Genomic DNA, 21402 nt, shown 5'->3' with positions numbered 1-21402 from the left:
CAAAAAATAATACATTCCTAAAAATATAAACCCTAACCTCCTATGGCGCCTCTAACTAACTAAAATGCAAAACAATGGCGAAACAACAATAATAGTAAGAGCACAAAATAAATAGCAAAATAGGCGACAATACTTTTACAAAAGTAAAGTGCGGTGCTATCTAAAGTGCGTTCAGTACTACATGGATTTAGGCCAATTCAAGTGCAACACCGGGGGTTTTCTTCGGCCAATAGCAGAGTGTGCAAATCCAGCAATCGTGCAAATAATAGCAATTGTGCATCAAATACTTATTGACAAGTAAAGTGCAGGTGCTATTAAAATGCAATAAATAATTAAGACAACGTGTGTGCTAATACTGGGGGAAAACAGGTGGAGGGAAGCCAAGCCAGGACTCTTCAATGTTCGTCTGTTTCTTTATCACCGTCTGGAAGTACAGAACAATAGGCCAGTTCATCTATTCACAGACAAGGTACTGTGGCTGCTAGCAGTGGTGGCTATCACAAATACGAGTGTTGCATAGATCGAAAACTTACTCCGAAGGCAGCTTTCGCTGCCTACTGATGGAGTTGCGCGTGCAACACTTTAGCCTCTCTGTCGTCTGCTCCGCTCCTTATATGGTCTGGTCTCTGCTGCTGTCGTCCTCTCCTTCCCCTCTGCACACACAGTCTTTCACGGGTCAATGTAACAATGGAGCCGTCTGCCAAATGTTTGCTCGGCCTTCAATGGCTGGCAGCACGCGCTCTCCCGTCTTTCCTCGGCTGCTCTCTGCGTCGCACTCCCCGTCCTCTCTCTCACACTCCTCACTCCATCCTTCTCTCTCCGCTGCCTTTTTAAACTGAGCGGTTCTACTCATTGCTCTGGTGTTGTCGCGCCCTTCTCCGTCGTGGTTGGCTGCTGGTGACCGCGCCCTTGCGTCAGTCAATCTATCAGCTGTTTGCTGTCATTGTCATTGTGGACCGTACCAAGTGGCTCGGGGACCGGGGGGAAAACATTGTCCATTCAATAAATATACAGTGCACATCACAATCAAGGTTAAAAGGGGTGTTAAGATGATGAGTACAGTGCATCAATTAAATAACAAAAAATAATAAGAATGCCTCGTTTTCCACCCTGTCACACGTAAGACATTCGTAAAGAAAACAAGCGGACAGGTCTATGAAAACAAGCCCAAAAGAAGCAACTAGGCTCAGGCTCATGATAACGTCTGCAAATGGTTTACATACTCTTTACGAATGTCTTACGCATCATTTGCTTAACATGAATGATAATTCTAGTAATTGTTTGGTGTCTGCATTCATGAAAGCCAGTTAGTTTGCAACAGGTAAGGAGAAAGTCCACATTAACAGACAGTCATAAATGATGAACTGTCTTCACTTTACTATAGGGCACATAATAACATGTACTAAGGATTTATAGATACTTTAGGAATGTTTAACAAAGCATATGTTAAACATGAACAAGCTACCAATAGCTTGTATATATTATGTAACATCAGTTACAAATGATTTAATAATCATTTACAGATGTATTATTCATGGCTTATTCATGAATAGTTACTAATACCTTTATAGATGATTTGTAACCGTAGTTATAAAGGTTTTAGTAATCATTTACGAATGTCAATAAACAGGTTGTTAATGATTTGTTGATAGTCTACAAACTGCTTATAAACGTTTATAAATGCTTTAGAATGGGTCGTTACAAATGATTTAATAATCTTTTACAGATGTATATAAATGGCTTATTCATGAATAGTTCACTACTTACTAATACTTTACAAATGATTTGTAACTGTAGTTATAAAGGTTTTAGTAATCATTTACAAATGTCAACAAACAGGTTGTTAATGATTTGTTAATAGTCTACAAACTACTTATAAACGTTTATAAATTCTTTATAACGGGTCATTATTGTAAAGTGCTACCAAACATTTTAGGTATTTTGCTACAGAAGCATATTTCTCATAACAAAATACGTGGAACAGTAAAATAACCTTCAATTGCTTGATCACCAACATTAACGACCAAATGTACTTAACCCTATAGGCTACTTAGTTGAGTGCCACAATTAGCCTGTCTACAAGCTTAACGTGTTTGTTGTTTAACATGTCGCGACATGTTGTGAGCCTGTAATTTTCGGCACACAACTAAATGAAGCATTACAAGAATCAGAGCCATAATACCCAAACAATAGCCCTCAGGCAAGAAACTTGAAATAATCACAATTAAGCATTGTAACCATATTGGTAAGTTGATATCAAGCTGATCAAGTGGATGAAGCTTCAAATGACACCTACTTGCCAGTTTATTACCATGTCAGGCCATGCCCATTTCTTTTTTGTTCGTTTGTTTGTTTTCCAATGATAATTATGGTAGTATGTACTTTTCACATATTATGAAATATTTTATTGTTAACAATATTAACCATGTGAACCCTAGCATCCCTATTCTAGGGTTGAACATTTGGCGAAAATAGCAAATCTACAAGCTTGTGACTTGTGAGCTTGTTGATCCGCTGTTTTCGGGAAAGAGATTTGGTGTAGTGGGGGAAAAGGAGGGGGTCTAATGGAGACACCTGGCTCTTCCGGGCAAGGCAGTATAGGGATTAAGTGGTTAAACTGAACCTTTTCCTAAAAGAGGATGTGGCATGCACCTCAACACGTGGACAAGCTGCCTCCTTGGCGGAGGTCTGCTCTCTACTGAGGGCACTTTCCTAGTTTACAATCGGAGTGTGTCACAGTATACTATACTGTACAGCCATTATAAACAGAGTGACTGCCTTACACCTATGCATACTGTATATTAAGGGTTTGCAGGGTTTGTGTTAAGTCTCCTATAGCTTTCATTTACTCTTTGCAGGGTTCAGATTATTTACTTAAGAGAACTGCACCGCAATTAAACATTTGATGTGGTTAGACACCCAATGCCATATTGAATTTGACCCAAGGAAAAGTCCCTGCCATTATTGCTGTATTGAGACACTGATGAAAGCTGTTAAGATGCCTTTGTTTTCCCCCTACAGATCATGCAAGACATTATGGTATCCAAAAGGTGATAAAGGCGCTAGGGTCAGTCTCGTGAGTCTAGTCTATCCTTTGTTTTGACACGTGTGAAGTATCCATTTTAATAGCATGGCCATGCCAACCTATGAATAGGTAGGGCTTATTCTTAGCATTCCCGCAGTACAAGAACAACATAGGATTTATGAGATGGCCTGACCAAGGTTGGGACACATGACAGATTACATCACACAACACAGGGATTACAGTAATCTGAAAAAAGTAACTATTACAGTTTTTCAAGTAGTTTTAAGATAACTTGTATATATGTTGATTAATTGAATACCTAGGACCCCAATGGAGACAAGACCCCAAGGAACTTTTTGGTGTTATCCTTTTAGACAAAGTGTTTGACTGTACTCGTGCTGTTTTTACATTTCTGTATAATAAAATATTCAATCAATCAAACAACTAAGTTACTATAAAAAGTCAGTTGTTGATAATACATGCATTTTGGAGAGAGCTTACTTGTATAAGCACAGCAGTACTGACAATATGACTGTATAGGTCCTGTGTCTAACACATGACACTGAATGAGTACTGGTTAGATCAAGGTTCAATTTGTAAAATCTAATCATTTAAGCCCTACTGTATACAGTATACTTCATATGACGAATATGAGAAATTAGTGGACAAAACAAGGTCATAACATCGCATTGAGATGTGGATTTCCCCCCAGAAAATCGAACCCTGCATTAGATGATCATTTAAATAAGTGTTGATTAGATTTTTTTTTTACTGTAAACTGATTGTTAACAATCAGTCAATAATGAATATGTTGCGGTAACTATATGCATACACATTGTAATGAGTTATGACATTTTATAAATATGTATTAATATACAGTACTGTATGTATGTACTGTATATATACAGTATATAGTGCATTTTCACATGTTTTCTTTTAACCATTTTCCATATACTGGAAGTGCTATTGTGCCTTTTGTCTTGGTGGTGTGATAGTGACTTGTACCACATTTAAACCATAACAAAACTATATGTAAACAATGCATTTTTCTCTTCTATCCTATCAAGGGGTGGTTGCCTCTTCATCCTTGGTTTATTTTACAGTAAAGCATTGCCATAATGCATAAATCACTACTATGCCTTTCCACCTCATACATTGATCCTTATCTACACTGCATACCAAGCTGCCTCCTGAACTCATGTATTAATATCGAATTAGCAAGCGATAAGCCTCAGTAGTGAGTGACTCAGATGGCTAAAATAATACACCTGTTGTGTGATGTAAACATTGGGCTTTTGCGTTGAACCATCCCTTCGAGACATGTGATGTGCTATTATGGAGCCCGACAACAATTACATAAAGCTTATATCAGTGTGGGGAGGGTTCAACAGCTTACAGGTAGGATTTGGTTAACTGGATTAGCCATAGATTTAAAAGCTGCATTTAGGTTTCAAGATGTGAAAATAATCAGTGAACTCGTCTGCGCCTCAGGTATAAAAGGCTCACAGACAGGCATCCTGTCACAGTTGAGACATTCAAACAACTATTTGGAATTGGACGTTTCTGCCACTTGCTGCTACACTCTCCATTCAGGTAAGCTGTCGCTGCTTCAAGGGACTTGTTTAAATGTGATGCGATACTTAAAGCAGTCTACAATATTTCAGATATTTTAGCACAGTTTAAAGGAAAATACAGTGATTTAATGATCAAAACTGACCAACCCATGTGATGTATAGTAAGTTTAAAGATAAGAAATCTATGGAAATGCACTAAATATAATGTTGTGGCAACTTAAAAAAAAAAAGAATAATCATACTGGGTGGGCCGCTTAAAGTGTACCTATTTTTGTGTCCTGTTCAGAATGGACTTCCAGATGTTTGCCCTGGTTTTGACGTTCCTGGCCTGCGTGGAGCAAGCCCTTTCTGCCAGCTGTGTCGTCGACAGCTTCACAGTCAAAGAAGACTTTGAGCCCGCCAGGGTGAGTCCAGGAAGTTTAGTTAGTATTGCTACAACGTTACAACAATATTAATCATACTTTAGCATATTCATTCATGTTCCTCATTTGTTTTATATGCAAATAAATTAAATAGTATAACGATACCCTTGATATTTTCTCTGGCTGACATATTGTACAGATGGACTTGGAAAGTTGCATAACTGCAATCCTTTCTTGTTGTAGAGAGACTGTGTTAACTGTAATGTATGTTCTTGTGTGGTTGCAGTATGCAGGGAAATGGTATGCTCTGCAAAAGAAGGACCCAGAGGGACTGTTCCTGCAGGACAACATTCAAGCCGAGTACACCGTTGGTGACGATGGAGCTATGGTGGCCTCTTCTCGTGGCAGGGTCACTCTGTTTGGGTGAGTACTCTTCACTAATCATCTCCTCATTAAAAATGTCAGTGCTTTGAAAAGATATTTAGTAAGATTAAAACTGAAAAAGTATTGCTAATGGAATTCATTAATACAAATCTTAAAAAATAATGAAATTGTGAAAATGTCCCTTGCTTGTGCACAATGGCTCAACAGATTCTGGGTGGTGTGTGCTGACATGGCTGCCCAGTACTCTGTGCCTGACCCCACCGAACCCGGAAAGATGTTCATGAACTACCAGGGACTGGCCAGCTACCTGTCCAGTGGCGGTATGTACCATGCTCTCATCATTTAATGAACACAGAGAGACACACATACAGGCACGTGCACACACGCCTTTTCCCACACACACACACTGAAACTTCTTCCTCCCTGCCCCTCCAGGTGACAACTACTGGGTCATTGACACAGACTATGATAACTATGCCATTACCTACGCCTGCCGCACCCTGAAGGACGATGGAAGCTGTGATGATGGATATTCCCTGATCTTCTCCCGCAACCCCCGTGGCCTGCCCCCCGCCATCCAGAGGGCCATCCGCCAGAAACAGGAAGAGATCTGCATGGCCGGAGAATTCCAGCCTGTGCTGCAGTCCGGTATGCATGGATATGGCTTTTGCCAACACCGCAGCTTAGCTTCATTTGCAGGCACTTATAGACAGTGATTTGATGCTCTTATCCAGACCAAGTAAATGTCATGTCAAGAAAATAATCTGTGCTTCTGGTAGCATCAGTGGTAGACACTCGGCTAACCCTTAACGCTAACATGATGGTCTACTGAATGAGTCACAGGCACTGCAAGTCACTCAATAATGCCAAAAATACTTCAAAGGTTTGTATTTGATCACAAAATCTGATTTAAACTAATCCCCTTTTCCCTCTTCTTTGTTTCCTCTCAACAGGAGCTTGCTAAATATGTCCCTTGGGGAAAATTGTTGTGGAGCCCTGCGTTGTGCCAGTCTGGTCGTTCTGCCCAGGATAAAAACATCACCCATCAAAGATGCACACAGAGGATTATTGGACATGTTAAAGTTTGCCATTTACTGCTCCCAAAAACAACAGAAACATCTGGGGGGTGCAATTCAAAGCCTCACTCCCATTAATTGTTAAAACAAAACAAATCGATTTAATGCCAAATACAATTGAAACCTCAGGTGATTGACAGAATCACTTTGCACTATTGTCACAAAGTTGGGTAACATCAGCATTGATCAGTTGGTTTGTGTTGGTGAGTGGTGACAATAAATTTTATAAAGAAATGTACAGTTGTCATGGTCCTTTGTCATTTAATAGCTTCCGGCATCACTTTTAAGCAAAATGTTATCATTCGATAAAAATAAAAAAGTGAAATGTTCTGACTTTTGCTCATCCATTGTGCAATGGTAAAAGTACACATTTATAACTTGAAATAAATGATTGCAAATCCAGGCAATGATTTTGAATACTGATTACAAAAGATGTATTTTTACACTGTACAAAACAAATATAGAAAACTTTACAATGCACTTGACCCTGCACATAAGCACGATAGCATGGTGCCACCACAATAACTGGTGGTGAACTAAGGGTCCTCTAAATAACTCTCAGCCAGGGAATAGGGTCCTGGTCTGCCCCAGTAGTCCACAGCTCGAACCCTATAAATACCACCAACGTCCTTGTTTACTAGAAAATAAAACACATTATAAAGATGGTTATTATTCATATCTAGGATAGAATGAATTAATATTATGTCCAAACCCATTTATAATGTCAACAATAACAGCCGTTTATTATCTCATAACAGTGCATATATTCTCAACAGGGGTTAGTTAGTGGGTTAGTAATGGCAGGTACATGGGACACAACACCATGATGCTTTACAAAATCAAAGTTAGTATTCCATAAAATTATCAATTTTCCTACCATTTACATGGAAATTAGTTTTGCCAAGGATGAAGAGGCAATAAGATTACAGTCTTTGATTTTGTTATCACTTCCATTCTCACAAATGATTTTCAATATCAGAACCCTGAAAGAAAACTATGTTGAGCTGAAAGTGACGTAGTCCCTGTTTATATGTTAAAGGTAGGGTAAGTGATATGTTTTGGTGAACAGGTTAAAGCACTATATTCTGATAGTAATCATAGTGTTGTTCAATAACAGAGGTCTCCCTGTCTCTCTAGCTCTTTGATAAACAGAAAATACATTTTCAGGCACTGTAGGTGACAACATTTAAGCCAATCAGGAGAGAGCACCCATTTATCAGCTTCATTTTTATAGTGTTCCAGTTCCAATTTTGTCTTCTCATTTCTTTGCGTCATCACTTCCAATTTTACTTGTTTAATCTGTATCCTAACTGAATTCTCTATCCTGATTGGATAAAATTGGTATCCTGACCTGAAAATGCATTTTCTGTTTAATAAAGTGCTGGAGAGAAATGGAGACTCCTGTTTCGGAACAAACACTCTACAGCAATGAGTACTATCAGAATATAGGAGTATTTTAACACTTTTTTAACCAAAAGAAAATCACTCACCCTGCCAGAATTCCATATTTAAACCGTTTATTCAAAGTTCTTACCAGGCGAGTAGATATAGGAAGTGAAAATGGTATTCCGAATGTTGATTCTGTGGTATTCCTTGTCATCCTTGGCAAACTCCACTTCAAATGTCTTGATGCATCTATAAAGGCAAATTGACATTCTTATTTGTGAACACAGCACCTCATTCTTTCAAACGCTTTCATTTCTCCAGAATAATGCACAGTGAAAGCAGAGAAAAACACAAGTACATTCTGTACACCTACTTGGAATCAACACAGTGATCTGACCAGACAACCAACACTTGGCCCTTGGTGATCCTGGTGAAACGTAATCCATTAACCTGATGAAAGAATAAATAAATAAATAAAATGAAAACCTTTTAATAAAATCAAACTTGAATGATCCCTTAACCCCTTAAGACCTGAAGGCCAATTCTACAAACGCTTTTTCGTAATTCAAAATTATTCAACCTTTTTCAAAAACGTTTCAAGATGTTTCAAAAATGTTCAAAAATAGCAGATGTACAAGCTCACAACATGGCACAAAGTGACGCGCTGTGAGCTTGTATATCTGCTATTTTTGAATAGCCAACGCTAAAATCTAAAATGACAGATGCTTTCCCGTTTTCAATGGGTCAAAAGAGGAAATTTGGCCGTTAAAGCAGCCAGTAGCAGGATACACAAATGGTATAGTTAGTTAATCTATAGAATTAGACATCTTGATTTCTTTGCATCTGTAGGCTACGATAGTACTGACCTGGTCTGGTGCGGCCCTGGGCTGAGCGCACACATGGACGAGGAGAATGGAGGGTACAGGGAGCTTGGCCTTCAGTGTCAGAGTGTCCCCTGCAGGAACCGGTAAGGGTCCATCAACCTGAGGGTCCTAACAACAACAACATTAACCACTTAAAGGGATATTTCACTTTCAAAAAAACTTTGGGTCATTTTATCGTCTACTCAGGCTTTTGTGAGCCCCCCAGACCGTTTTTAAGTTGCTTGATTCAGTATTTAGATATTTGATATTAATTTTATCAGACACGCCCCCTTCCTATACAAACCCATTATAACTTCAAACTCCATTTTTAACATGTTAGATTCATCAAAAACACCCGTCCTTGGTTCTGGTGACTCACCCGGCCCTCCTAATACGCGAGGGGGCCGTGTTTTTTCGATAACTTTTTTCATGTATTTTTAATATTTTGTTTTTGAAAATGAAAAAAATTAAATACAATAAATTAAAAAAAAATTAAATAAAAAAAGTAATGGAAAAAACACGCCCCCCTCGCGTATTAGGAGGGCAGGGTGAGTCACCAGAACCAAGGACGGGTGTTTTTGATGAATCTAACATGTTAAAAATGGAGTTTGAAGTTATAATTGGTTTGTATAGGAAGGGGCGTGTCTGATAAAATGAATATCAAATATCTAAATACTGAATCAAGCAACTTAAAAACGGTCTGGGGGGCTCACAAAAGCCTGAGTAGACGATAAAATGACCCAACGTTTTTTTGAAAGTGAAATATCCCTTTAAACCCTATATACTTCATTGACTGGGGTCTCCCACAGGTCTATACATGGACCCCTCATTTCTTACCCTCTACACCAAATCTATTCACCGAAAATAGCCGATCTACAAGCTCACAAATCTGTAAGATTGTACTGTAGATCTGCCATTTTCACAGAATATTTGCCTTTGTTATAACATGCCCAGAATAGGGACGCTGGAGTTTATTTATTTTAAGAGACTTCTGAACTGAGCTTTCAGTGTAACTTCTGCGCAACAATTCTGACCATATTAAAATATTACATTTCATTTCATGAAGAATACTGAAATGTATTTTTAAATCAATAGACGAGAGATGTTATCTGAACACACTATAGTTTGTTTGAAAAATACCTCTTTAGTCCTGAGCTGCCTGAACTGCTCTGCTGAGGGGTAGTCTGGACTGCCCATACTTTGCCACAGCCGATATGGGTTGGTTATGTTATTGTCCAGGTAATATGTGACATACACAAGCCCTATGTGGACAAAGACAACATGAACATAATGATACGTTTATTATTCATTATTATTATTATTATTATGTAGGTGTATTGTAATGTCCTGCACCCAAATGGGAGGACCTATAGTGAGGGAAACTGCAGACACATTTGCTGGTTCTGTTAAAAAAAGGTTTTGATTCACCATTCATTTCCCCACATGGACACTTTTTGATTATGCATTAAACTCAGTTAAAGCTTGAACTTTCGTTAAACATCGTCTTTCGTTATTTCATGTCAGTTTAAACACATGAGTAAGATATTTGGGAGGGAGCATGCACACACAGACATTAAAGCACTCCAGCCCGGACATTTTGACCAATCCAGCCCACAACCTAAAATGAGTTTGGCACCCTGCCTTAAACCAACCCTTTAATCCTGCCAGTCCTTTCAGTGAGATGGTGATGTCATCAGTCTGTGTGGAGGTTTGGTTGTCATCACTGTTGTACACCAACACGGCTGCTTGCCAGCTGTCTGAGGTGCCTGGTACCAGAGGCCTGTGAGTGCTGGCCAGAACTCCCACCGTGCTGCAGTTGCTGGCTGCTCTCGAGTCCAGTACCTGAGCCAGCACTTGTGTCTCACCTTTGATATGGAGTCACACACGGAAAAGCGGTGGTTCAATGGGTGTAGATATCCATATGTCCATAGCACTCGCACGCACGTTGACACGCTTGTACTCCGGGTCATAAATGACCGGGTTGTCACATCCACACCACGCACTCCTCTCCAAAAGAATAACTATCATGCATACCGAGCACATAACCCAAAAGCCTGCATAGTTTGGGCGGCATTGGGCACAAGTATGGACTAGTTACCATATAAAAATAAACTGAAACTCGCACCAATACTTGTAACTTATAATCTATTAGATTGCTATCACTGCCCTGTCCTTATCCTACAGTTCAAAGCTCCTCACCTAACAGAGCCAGCAGGCCCATGGCGGTGAGGACAGGCTTTCTGATCATCTGAACATGCGGAGGGTGGGTGTTGTTGACCTGGAAGCGTGCAGTGAGGGTCCGCTGTGTGAAGGGGTAGGGGTGGTAGCTGAGGAAGGCATTGTCATTGCTCAGCAGTGTGTAGTTGACGGTGCTGTTCCGGTCAGCCATCAGCAACTCCTGGTGCTGGGATATCACCTTTTGACAGAGAAATATACTCCTACTTGTCATATCGTCAAAAGTAGGATAAGTGCGGTGGCACCAATGTAGCCTGGGTTAAGCATTATATCCCCTCAGTAGCTCAGTGGGTATTGACTGCCACTGACACGGCAAGGGTAAGGGAGTTGATTCAATGATAAAATAGATAAGATATAGGTACATTTTTTTTTAAGATCTATTTTTGTTGCAGCCAAAATGGATGATAGCATTATCATGGAAAGATCAGACTAAGTATTGGTAAATGGCTGGTTAAAAGAGCCGTCTATTACGCTTACCCTTAGAAAAGATCACATATTCTATTAATGGAAAACAAGAGATAAAAAAGGAGTCCCTTTGTAAACTATTAAGAATGCTCTGATTTGGAAAGGACACTGGGTCAATGGAGTGACTCTGAAGAGGATTGACAAGCTTGTCTATATTCACAGGATGAATAACATGTGGACTGTATTAGTATGATGAAGATGAACATTGGTAATTACTGAGAGAAGCATTTTTGTTTTTATTAGATTTTTTGTTTCCTGTACTCATTTTGTTTTAGATTTTTGTCTTTTGTTTTGTGGCTTTATTTTGTTTTGTCAATTGTTTGATTGTCTTTATATGTTTAAAATAATAAAGACAGTGTTAAAAAAAACAATAAGAAATACAGTTCGTATCAATAGTGAATGACTAATACTTCACAATCACATCTATCTATCTGTACCACTGTTTTAGGGGTTATTGCTTGGAACATACTGTATCAACATAATCTCTACAGCATACTCTTCTCTATCTATCTGTACCACTATTGAGTTTAAATATTGCTCGGAACATACTGTATCAACATAATCTCTACAGCATACTCTTCTCTATCTATCTGTACCACTGTTGAGTTTAAATATTGCTCGGAACATACTGTATCAACATAATGTCTTCAGCATACCCTTCTCTATCCAACAGTATTACACGTTCATTTGTCCCATTACCTTACCTTGACCACCATGGCTGCATATGTGACATCAGCTCTCCATGTCTGAGGTCTGGACCAGCCCACCAGTGGGTCAGCCTCGTCATTGTAAACAGGGAGGCTCCGGAAGAGAGGGAATCGCTCCTGGATTTCCCTTACTGTCTGCAGTTCCTGCTGCAGGATCGGCAAAGAGTATCCACCTCCCTGGAAGACAAGCAAGGTTGTACACATATCATGGTTTGAAAAATAACAATAGGTGTACCTAAACTGTGCAATTGTATGTAGTGTAATTTTTTTCCCCATGTATTATATCCTGTGCTTACATAATTACCAAACTTTTTAAGAACAGGAAAACAGTTGAATTTTCAAACCTGGACAGTAAGACCGGCAATCTCACCTTCTTATGCAGGGCGATGTAGTCAAGGCGAACGCCCATCTCTGCAGTGAAATAGTTGGTGCCATTGTAGCAGTGTTGGAGCATGGCCCAGCAGTACGGTGAGTGAGGAGGAGAGTGGCAGGAGTCTCCTGGACCCCCAAACCTCAGGACACTGTTGGCTGCTCGCAGGCCCTCTGAACAGGCATCGTAGTAGTTCAAGAACCCTACAAATCGTGCACAGTATGTGTTTCATAGGTCAAGAAATAATTCAGACACAAGCCATTCATTTGGGTTCCGGATAGCTCTGTAGAGCATGCCACTCACGATGGGTTAGTGGTTCCATTTAGTGCCATGCTCGATGGTTCCCTGAGATGACAATAGGAATGGAACTTTGGGTGAAATAATTCCCTAAATGGTGTTTATTATACACTACTGTATCTACAGTATATACCCACTATATATATGAAGAAAGAAAACGTTTCTGGCCACAACTGGTACATGTGTCAAGATAGTGCCATAACAGGTTTTCATTAACAGTCTGGCAGATATCAACATATCTGTATCTGCTGTATACAATAAAACACAGGCTTATCAAGACTGCAGTTCTGCGCTTACCTTGAATTGACATGGTGATGTTGTCAAAATCATGGTTGTTGGGCTCATTCCAGGTCTCAAAATTCCACAGAGAGACACTTCCCAGGCCATACCTGTCTATATAAAGTAGAATCGAGTAAATCTATAAAATACCAAGCCACTGACAGCATTCACACCATAAGGCACTGATGATGCCTTCAACCCTGAAACATTTGTTATTGTTAATACTTTCTCTTTGCAAGTAATAAGATTTAATAAGATCCAAGTTTCATCCACAACATTTCTTGGAGATTTGGTTGACTAAAAGTTGTGGAAAGAACATCTAATCTAATGTATCCATAATAAAGTAATGAAATCCATTGATATTAGGAGAAAATATATAGTGCCTTGGTTCATCAGGGTCGCCTCCACACTCTATACTACAGCTTAATATACTCATACCTCACGTACTGCAACATTGTATGGGAAAGTACAATACATATGCTATCAATGCTTAGTTTTCACAGTTGTACTCACCAATGTACCTCTTGGCTGTGAGGTAGACCAGGTTCCTCCACTCATTCACCTGTTGTTTGGACTCGAAATCGGTGAAGTAGTTGGAGACGCTGCCCATGAGCTCAAAGCCTGCAGCACGATGAAGAGATGGAAGTAGATCATTTGAAAGGAACAGAAGTGTTTTCCCCTCGCAACTTTTGATTACACTGCCTAAAAGCCACACAATTAAATTGCATTCATCGCAATTATTTGTATGACAATTAATCGTCAAGTACAATTTCATAATCGTGACAGCCCTATTGACCATACCACTCAGAACAGTACTGTACCTGGCCGTAGGCCATTAACCCTCAGGAGCTCCACGAGCTGATCCAGTTTAGTGAAGTTGTACTGGACTCTTCCCTCAACGTCTCTACAACACACAGTCCACAAACAGAGCAACACCTCAAAATCCTTGCTTCTAAATCAAATGCCACACCTTGTCGAACATTGACTTACGTCCTTAATATTAAGTTTGTTTGCAAATCAAACTGTCAGATAATAATGCATGCAAATAATTATTGCTTTATTTCTATGCTTTTTGCAGACATTTTCAACATGTTTTACAGGTAGGTAGGTACAGACCTTTAACTCCACCATTAAAACCGGGAAAGCATCTGTGTCATTTTAGATTTTTGCGTTGGCTATTCAAAAATAGCAGATATACAAGCTCACAGCGTGTCACTTCGTGCCACGCTGCGAGCTTGTACATCGACTATTTTTGAAAGATCTTGAAAATGTGAGAACTGATTTCTGATTTGCTGATTTAGAAGGCAGTTGTAGAATCGGCCTCAGGTCTTAATGGGTTAAAAGCAAGTAAAGACATGAATAATACACAGAGATAAAGAAAGACAGAAAGAAAGACAGAAAGAAAGGGGCGGGGGGGCTGGGAGAGTAGAAACCCAGAGATAGCTAGCAAGTTTGACATTTCTAGTTCCTAGGAGAGAGAGAATATGTATTCATGAGGCTCCACTTCTTCCACTTACTGTGCGGAGACCAGCTCCAGCATCCAGTGTATCCTGACCTGCTGGATGCCTCCATGGGGAACTGAACCCACATAGGCCAAGTTCAGCTCCTGGTCTCTGCTCAGGTCAAACAGGTGAGCCTGAGTGTGTGGGAGAGGGGGGCTGAAGGAGACATGTTTTTGGTTTAATAATACTAAAACGGAAAGGACTGTAACATCAGAAGAATGAATGGTTAGAAAAGGGATAGAGGTACAAAGTAAAAAAAAACACCACAGTAGCCTTGGATCAAGAAAGACTATCATAGACGTATTTAATCGATTTTACATTTGCATATTATGATAGTCTTGGTCTTTACCCCCTTGTTGTCACTGGACATCCGCCTGTTAAGTCCGTATTTCTCCGAACATGTACACATGCAAAATATAAGGTGCTTACCGGGTAGCCCCCGATGTTAACTCGGCATTCGGAGTCTTTGTGCACTGTATTAGTCCGTATTTTCCAATAGATATGCGTTTTAATCCCGTCTGTGCCTGAACGCCATCTTTCCCCCCTCGTTTACTTGTTTACGTTGAGTGTAATACCGGCTTTCACCTGATGCGCCCCGCCACTACCGCTAATTGTGGAATACAGGGAACTTCCGACAGCATCCCACACAGACGGGATTAAAACTCATATCTATTGAAAGATACGGCCTAATACAGTGAGCAATGGTTCCTAACGAGTTAACATCCGGGGCTACAGGGTCAGCACTTTATATGTTGTTGTTTTTTCATGTATGAAGAAGTACGGGCTTTCCGCCCCAAATGTCCAGTGACATTTGGGAGGTGCAGCCCAAGACTATCATAGATACGAAAATACATCATCTATGATACGTCTTGATCCAAGGCTAACACCACAGTTTTAGACTAGGATTCAAGCACCCACCAGAACCCTGTGCTCCTCCAGAAGTGTGTCAGGTCTCTCATAGGTCTTCCTACATCTACTGTAATAACCTGTGAGGATGAGGATGCTACAGTGATGGTGATATGCTTCAATAACACTAAGACAAACAAACTAACCGCTGCTACATGCTTACTAACGAGCATGTTTGAAATGGTTAGCTCGTCAGCTAGAAAGCAGTGCGAAATCATTATAACTGCGAAGTTGAATCGCAAAATATTTGTCAGCGATCATATTGTCTCCAACTATGTGTCAACAACTACAATGATATACGATCGATCGTTGTAAAGTTCCTACATGGCAAAACAAAAACACAACTAAAGTAAAGTCAGCTGAGCAGTGTTGCCAGATACCACGAGAGAACTAAGCAACTCGGTCTAGGAAAACAAAAGAAGCGACGAGGCTAGTTGAAAATAGCAAATCTACAACAGGTCGCGATGCAACGCGTTTTGAGCTTGTAGATCTGCTATTTTCAAAAAAGAAAAGAATGATCTCTAAAAAAAAAGGGAATCATTTTTGAAACATTTTAACAACACAAATCTTGTATGGGGGTCCCTGCCTGGCACAAAATATTTTCAGATGGGAGGGGGTACATCATACGTGGACAAATACATATTAATTTGGGGGACCTTGACATGAACATATTTGAGAACCACTGGTTTAACATTAGGAAACAAGCCCATATAAGCAATTACACTATAGAAACAAGCCAAAAATAAATAAATGCAACTACCAATATTTAAAAGCAACTTTACAGAAACATAAGCCCATAGTCGCTTATAATAAGCGGACATGGCAACACTGCAGCTGAGCGCAATGATGTCATAGACACGCGTCAATGAAGAGGGCGTATCACAATGTGCCATATACTTCGTCGTACGATGTATCGTGCAGTGAAAAAGTTCACATCTCACATGCTCACATCGCTTGTAAAGTGTGTGTGTGTGTGTGTGTGTGTGTGTGTGTGTGTGCGTGCGCGCGCGTGTGCGTGGCACAGTTATACAGTTATATGTAATAACACACAATACAAACACAACAACATTAGCATCACACTCACTGTAGGTTGTAACAAGTTCTACTCATACCATAATCACAAAGAAGTGAAATGCAATACTTCAACCATACACCACACATATTGTGTTTGTTTTGCAGTTTGACATTGACAGTTGTTTGCAAAATGTGAAAAAGTAAATAATAAAAGCATGCTTTGGAAAATGGTATGGGTATTTTGAAAATACTCACAATACACATTCAGTCAAAAATAACCTCAAAATGTTTTTAAAATGTGTTTTTATTCTTATTAAATGTAGACAGACGAAGAAACATTCAAAAAAAGGGATCAGTGTTTGTTTACTTCTATGTTGAAGAAAACTTCCCCTAGCTTTTTTTTTATTAACAGTTGCACAAAAAAAAAAAAAAAAAAAAAAAACACTGCACACCAGAAGGGAATATTTATTTTTGTACATCAAGTGAAAACAAACAGCAACACATTGCCAAAAGCTGCTTGGCCCTCGAGCTGCTGGTGTCACAGCCGGGCTCCCAAGCCTCGGGAACCCCATTTACACCTGAGCAGTGGGTTCACTCCCAGGAGCAGAGTGGGCAGCCGGTCCTTGGGGTGGATGGCCATCTAAAGCCGCTGGTGGCACGGCTGGCTCCTGTGCCTCTTGACCTTCAGCTGCTCGGTAATGCAGTGGAACATGGGAGATGCCAATGGTCTGGGGAGGAATCATCTGGGGGACATTGGGCATGAAATGTGGGTTGGCTCCCTGGAATGGCATTTGGTAGGGAGCCTGGCCTGGGAAATCATAGCAGATAATCTGACCCTGGGATGCACCAGCTGGAGCTTGGCAGATAAGATGGCCCTGGGATGGACCAGCCGGCTGGGGAAAGGGGAGAGGTTGTCTTTGCGGATTAAATCCCACAGGCATGGCTGGCTGAGGTAAAGGCATGGCAGGAGGTAAATTGCCGTAGGCTGGTAGGTGAGACATTCCAACAACGATGTTCGGGTTTGACTGCTGCTGTGGAGGCCTGTGGTTGTTGGTGTCGATGTTGTTGTTTAAATGGATGTTGATCTGGAGGCCAGTAGGAGGGGACATAGTCAGGGTTGGTGGTAACATAGAACCAAAGACTGGTTGAAAAGAAAGTGAATCAACAGAGGGGATGACTTCTGGAACTGCAGAGACCTGAGAGTTGTCTGCTGATTGTGGTTGTGGTTGTGGTTGTTTGTTCATCCTGGCCAGAGTCTGTTTAATCAAGAGACGTAGATTCTGCAAATGACCAAATGAACAAGAATTTTGCACATTAGAATAAGAATATATGTTTGTGTACTTTGAATGTGATTCATTACTTCTACTCAAAATCAAGAAAGGTGTATTTTAAGCTATAGCTGAGCATTTTCTATAAATGTATTGGAAAGGATCAATTAATTAACGATTTAAACCCAAGCGTCCCTATTCTGGGCTAGCATGGAAACCAGACGAATCTGCCAGTACAAAAAAAAAAAGAGCTCTCGGCAGATTAGTCTGGCCCATAGGGTCTGGCCCTGCTCGGTTTTGATTGCATTTCGCTGTCCCCGAAGTTGCGGGGCACCAATCAGGAACCAGTATGCAAATATGGGGCGGGTTTATTACCGGAGGCATTTTTTTTAATCCGCCCCTTGGAAATGCAAGTTCCACACAGAGATTTCAGACTAATATCTATGCAGTGATATCAGTCTGGCCATAACAGGCTAATTCTGGGCATATCATAATAAGTGAACATCCGGAGAAAATAGCTCAGAACACATTGCGTTGCAAATAGGTGAGCTTGTAGATCAACAATTTATGGCAAAGAGATTTGGTGTAGAGGGGGGACAAGGAAGGGGCCAAGTACACAGGGTTTAAGATCACAATGTTTACAGCAGAATATGTACAATGATAAAAGGAAAAACTGTGATATGCTATGCAGTCCGATTGTGCTGCAAGAGCCGATAATAATCAGATTGCCTAACATCACACATCATTAGAGTACAAGCAGTCGTGTAAAGTAACTAAGTACTCAAGTACTGTACTTAAATACAATTCTGAGGTATTTTTTACTTTACTGGAGTATTTCCAGTAAAGTACTTTTACTTCTACTCCACTACACCTCAAAGGCAAATATATATCAATACTTGTATACATTTGAAAACTTGTGAAATGGGACATTCTGCATGATGAGTACTTTCTACTTTTGGTACTTTAAGTACATTTTTTGTACTTATAAGTTTAGAATTTCGGACTGTTACTTTCAGTCCGTATTTCTACATTGCAGTATTGATACTTTTCCTTAAGTAAAGAATGTGAGTACTTTTCCCCTTCACTGTACAAAACATGATGATTATAATCACCTCTTCACTGGCACTGATGGTCGTCCCTGCAGGGGACAACGTAGTCTCTTCAGGGGACAACGTAGTCAGGGGTGCTTTAGTGCTAGAGACTGTTGGAGAAGTAAGTGCATGAACAGAGGGGATGACCTGTGGAGCTGCTGCTGCAGAGACTTTTTGTGTTGGGTTTGGCTTTGGTTGTTGGTTGATCTGTGGTTTTGGTTGTTGGTTGATCCGTTTCATCTCTATCAGAATGAGACGTATAATCTGCAAATGAGCAAAAAGACAAGAACTGTGCACATTAGAATAAGAATAATATATATTCTCACATAATAAGCAAGAAAGGTGTATTATAAAGTGTAGCATTTTCCATAATTGTATTGGACAGGGTAATTTGATTATTATTATTTTACTGGTTAAAAGATCATTAGAGTACAAAATATGATGATTATCACCTCATCACTGGTATACCGTGGAGGGGACAGGGTTGATTTAGTTCTAGAGACTGGCAGAGAAGACTTTACATCAACAGAGGGGATGAGCCCTGGAGCTGCTGTTTGCGGGTTGATCCGTTTCATCTCTGTCAGCACGAGATTTAGATTCTGCAAATGACCATTAGACGAGAATTGTGCTCATTAGAATAAGAATAATGGATATGTTCTTATACTCTAAATGCAGTTCATTCCCTCTACTCAAAATCAAGACAGGTGTATTTTAAGGTATAGGATTTTCCATAGATGTATTTGACAGGGTTTAAGAGGAAATATTTAACCACCCTAGCATTCCTATTCTGGGCATGCATGTTATAATAAGCACCCGCTTAAACTAGCAGATCTACAAGGTCACAACACATTGCATTGCGATGATGTGAGCTTGTAAATCAGCAATTTTGGAAAGGAAGGGGCCAAGGATTGACCCCTAGTGGAACCCTGTCAATCAGGTATATACGGTTTAAGTGGTTAAAAGATCTTTACAGCAAAATATGCACAATGATATGCTATATGCAATCTGATTATGCTGCAAGATCTGACAATAATCAGATCACTAGAGTATAAAACAGAATGATTACCACCTCATCACTGGCGCTGACACTGCTACTGAGACTGACAGACCGTGCTTCTCTGTCACGGACACGGTTCTCTGCAGCCTGCACAGAGGAGGTCCATTAAACCATTGAAATAATATTGGTAAAACTTGGTATGGTATAAACGGCTATTTGGAAATCACTTACAGGTGCAGAATGACCAGTGGTGAACAGAGCCACTAAAAAGACAATCAGTTTCATCTTTTCAAACGTAGGAATCTGCCATGAAAATGAAAAATGAGAAGATTGTATAGTGAAAAGATCAGATAACAGTACACACAAATGAAACAGGATTCACATAAGACAGTGACACAAGTAGCTTTTGAGGTTCTTGTATACCATGAGCAATAAATCTAAATGCAGTAAAACAAAAATGGTAAAGTGATAGTTGTTATTATCTTACCTTGAATGATTTTGAATCTACTGTAATAAATGCTCCACACAAGGTAGATTAAAAACTGACTTTATGTTATGTGTTCCGGATATATAAATGCTTCTCTGCCTGCTACATTCTCCAATCAGAAGTGCCAACAGCCACAAATATATCATGGGAAAGACATGGTGAACGATTTCAAGAAAGGAACCGCAGATGCCCTAATGTGGCATTTTAAACAGACATAACAGATAAGACATCACTGACCAAATTTGATCAGAACCACAGAGTCAGGTGTGCACATTCATCTTAATTAAATCGGTTCCATTGCAACACTCCTCAAAAGGCTGTGGGTAACATTAGTTCAACCATAGATGCATACCAGACTGGGGCTGGTCTGACAATTATCATTATAATTATTATTATCTTTAAATGTGTATTACCATAAAACTATTTGGTGGTTTGATTGCAGTATTCTGTCAAACATGGCCGTACTTTAATGGGATAAATGGTGATGAAACCTTTTCTTAAACATCCCCTTGGGGGAAATCATAAATGGTGTGATCTACTGTAGATACTGCTTCACAGGTATGAAATAGAGGGTAGAAAGCTGGAATTGCAACTTCATGATTATATATGTATTTCAAGAGGGGGGAAAAACAGGCTTGAATAACTGACCAACAGAAACAAATGAACATACATTAATTTAAATGAGCATTTTGCATAATACTGAGACATTATTTCACAAGAGAATTATGGACTAGACAAATAGACTTGTTCTACAAAATACTTTTGCAAGGTGAAATTGGTTGGATTTGGGGCAATATTCAGGACTGATTTTGGTATATCAGTCATGTAGGCTAATGGTTCCACATATGAGAAATTCCTCTTGAAAAAAACAAGCTTGTTTGTTATAATCTAACTTGAGGTAATTGTGATATCAAACCAAACCAAGCTAACAGTGGGTCTACCATCCTACCACAAGTAAGTTGTGCAATCAAAGATTCCAAATAACAGCCTGTATGATTATGTGGTCACCTTCTGTATTTTGTGATTGGCTGAAATAAATTATAAAAAGAGGTCAGATAAAGCAGTACATATACATCAGTCAAAAACAAATAAGAGCGATTTGAGAGCGAGAAGA

The 21402-nt window shown here is 39.8% G+C and overlaps 2 protein-coding genes across 2 annotated transcripts; one reads left to right on the top strand and one right to left on the bottom strand.

Annotated features, from left to right (window-relative positions):
• The first annotated feature begins 4347 nt into the window (after positions 1-4347).
• LOC311042989 (purpurin-like) lies at positions 4348-6655 on the top strand. The gene is made up of 7 exons (XM_084054100.1): positions 4348-4423; positions 4517-4618; positions 4886-5003; positions 5248-5384; positions 5553-5665; positions 5781-5993; positions 6299-6655. The coding sequence occupies exons 3-7, from the start codon at positions 4887-4889 to the stop codon at positions 6307-6309; spliced, it is 591 nt and encodes a 196-aa protein (XP_083910226.1). The 5' UTR covers positions 4348-4423; positions 4517-4618; position 4886; the 3' UTR covers positions 6310-6655.
• On the bottom strand, positions 6376-15791 carry idua (alpha-L-iduronidase). Its single transcript, XM_084054099.1, has 14 exons — positions 15444-15791; positions 14541-14681; positions 13845-13927; positions 13537-13644; positions 13042-13137; positions 12448-12650; positions 12075-12254; positions 10870-11086; positions 10323-10535; positions 9811-9932; positions 8674-8799; positions 8181-8257; positions 7956-8056; positions 6376-7058 (listed from the first exon to the last, which is right to left on the bottom strand). The coding sequence occupies exons 1-14, from the start codon at positions 15647-15649 to the stop codon at positions 6958-6960; spliced, it is 1974 nt and encodes a 657-aa protein (XP_083910225.1). The 5' UTR covers positions 15650-15791; the 3' UTR covers positions 6376-6957.
• Between the last annotated feature and the right edge of the window lie 5611 nt (positions 15792-21402).

This window comes from Gymnoscopelus microlampas (assembly GCF_963454915.1).
Source record: "Gymnoscopelus microlampas genome assembly, chromosome: 4".
NCBI classification, from domain to species: Eukaryota; Metazoa; Chordata; class Actinopteri; order Myctophiformes; family Myctophidae; genus Gymnoscopelus; species Gymnoscopelus microlampas.
The sequence above is the reverse complement of the archived record's forward strand: the minus strand, read 5'-3'. Positions and strand labels throughout refer to the sequence as shown.

What these genes read in the sequence shown, in the direction of transcription:
- idua (XM_084054099.1), bottom strand. Translation starts at nt 15,649, where the DNA reads ATGATTTCGCACTGCTTTCTAGCTGACGAGCTAACCATTTCAAACATG. An exon ending in AGGACTGGCAGGATTAAAGG is followed by an intron (nt 9,933 to 10,322) that starts GTTGGTTTAAGG and finishes TTGTCCACATAG; the next exon opens with GGCTTGTGTATGTCACATAT. An exon ending in GGCAGCTCAGGACTAAAGAG is followed by an intron (nt 8,800 to 9,810) that starts GTATTTTTCAAA and finishes TGTTGTTGTTAG; the next exon opens with GACCCTCAGGTTGATGGACC.
- LOC311042989 (XM_084054100.1), top strand. Translation starts at nt 4,887, where the DNA reads ATGGACTTCCAGATGTTTGCCCTGGTTTTGACGTTCCTGGCCTGCGTG. An exon ending in AAGACTTTGAGCCCGCCAGG is followed by an intron (nt 5,004 to 5,247) that starts GTGAGTCCAGGA and finishes GTGTGGTTGCAG; the next exon opens with TATGCAGGGAAATGGTATGC. An exon ending in CAGCTACCTGTCCAGTGGCG is followed by an intron (nt 5,666 to 5,780) that starts GTATGTACCATG and finishes CTGCCCCTCCAG; the next exon opens with GTGACAACTACTGGGTCATT.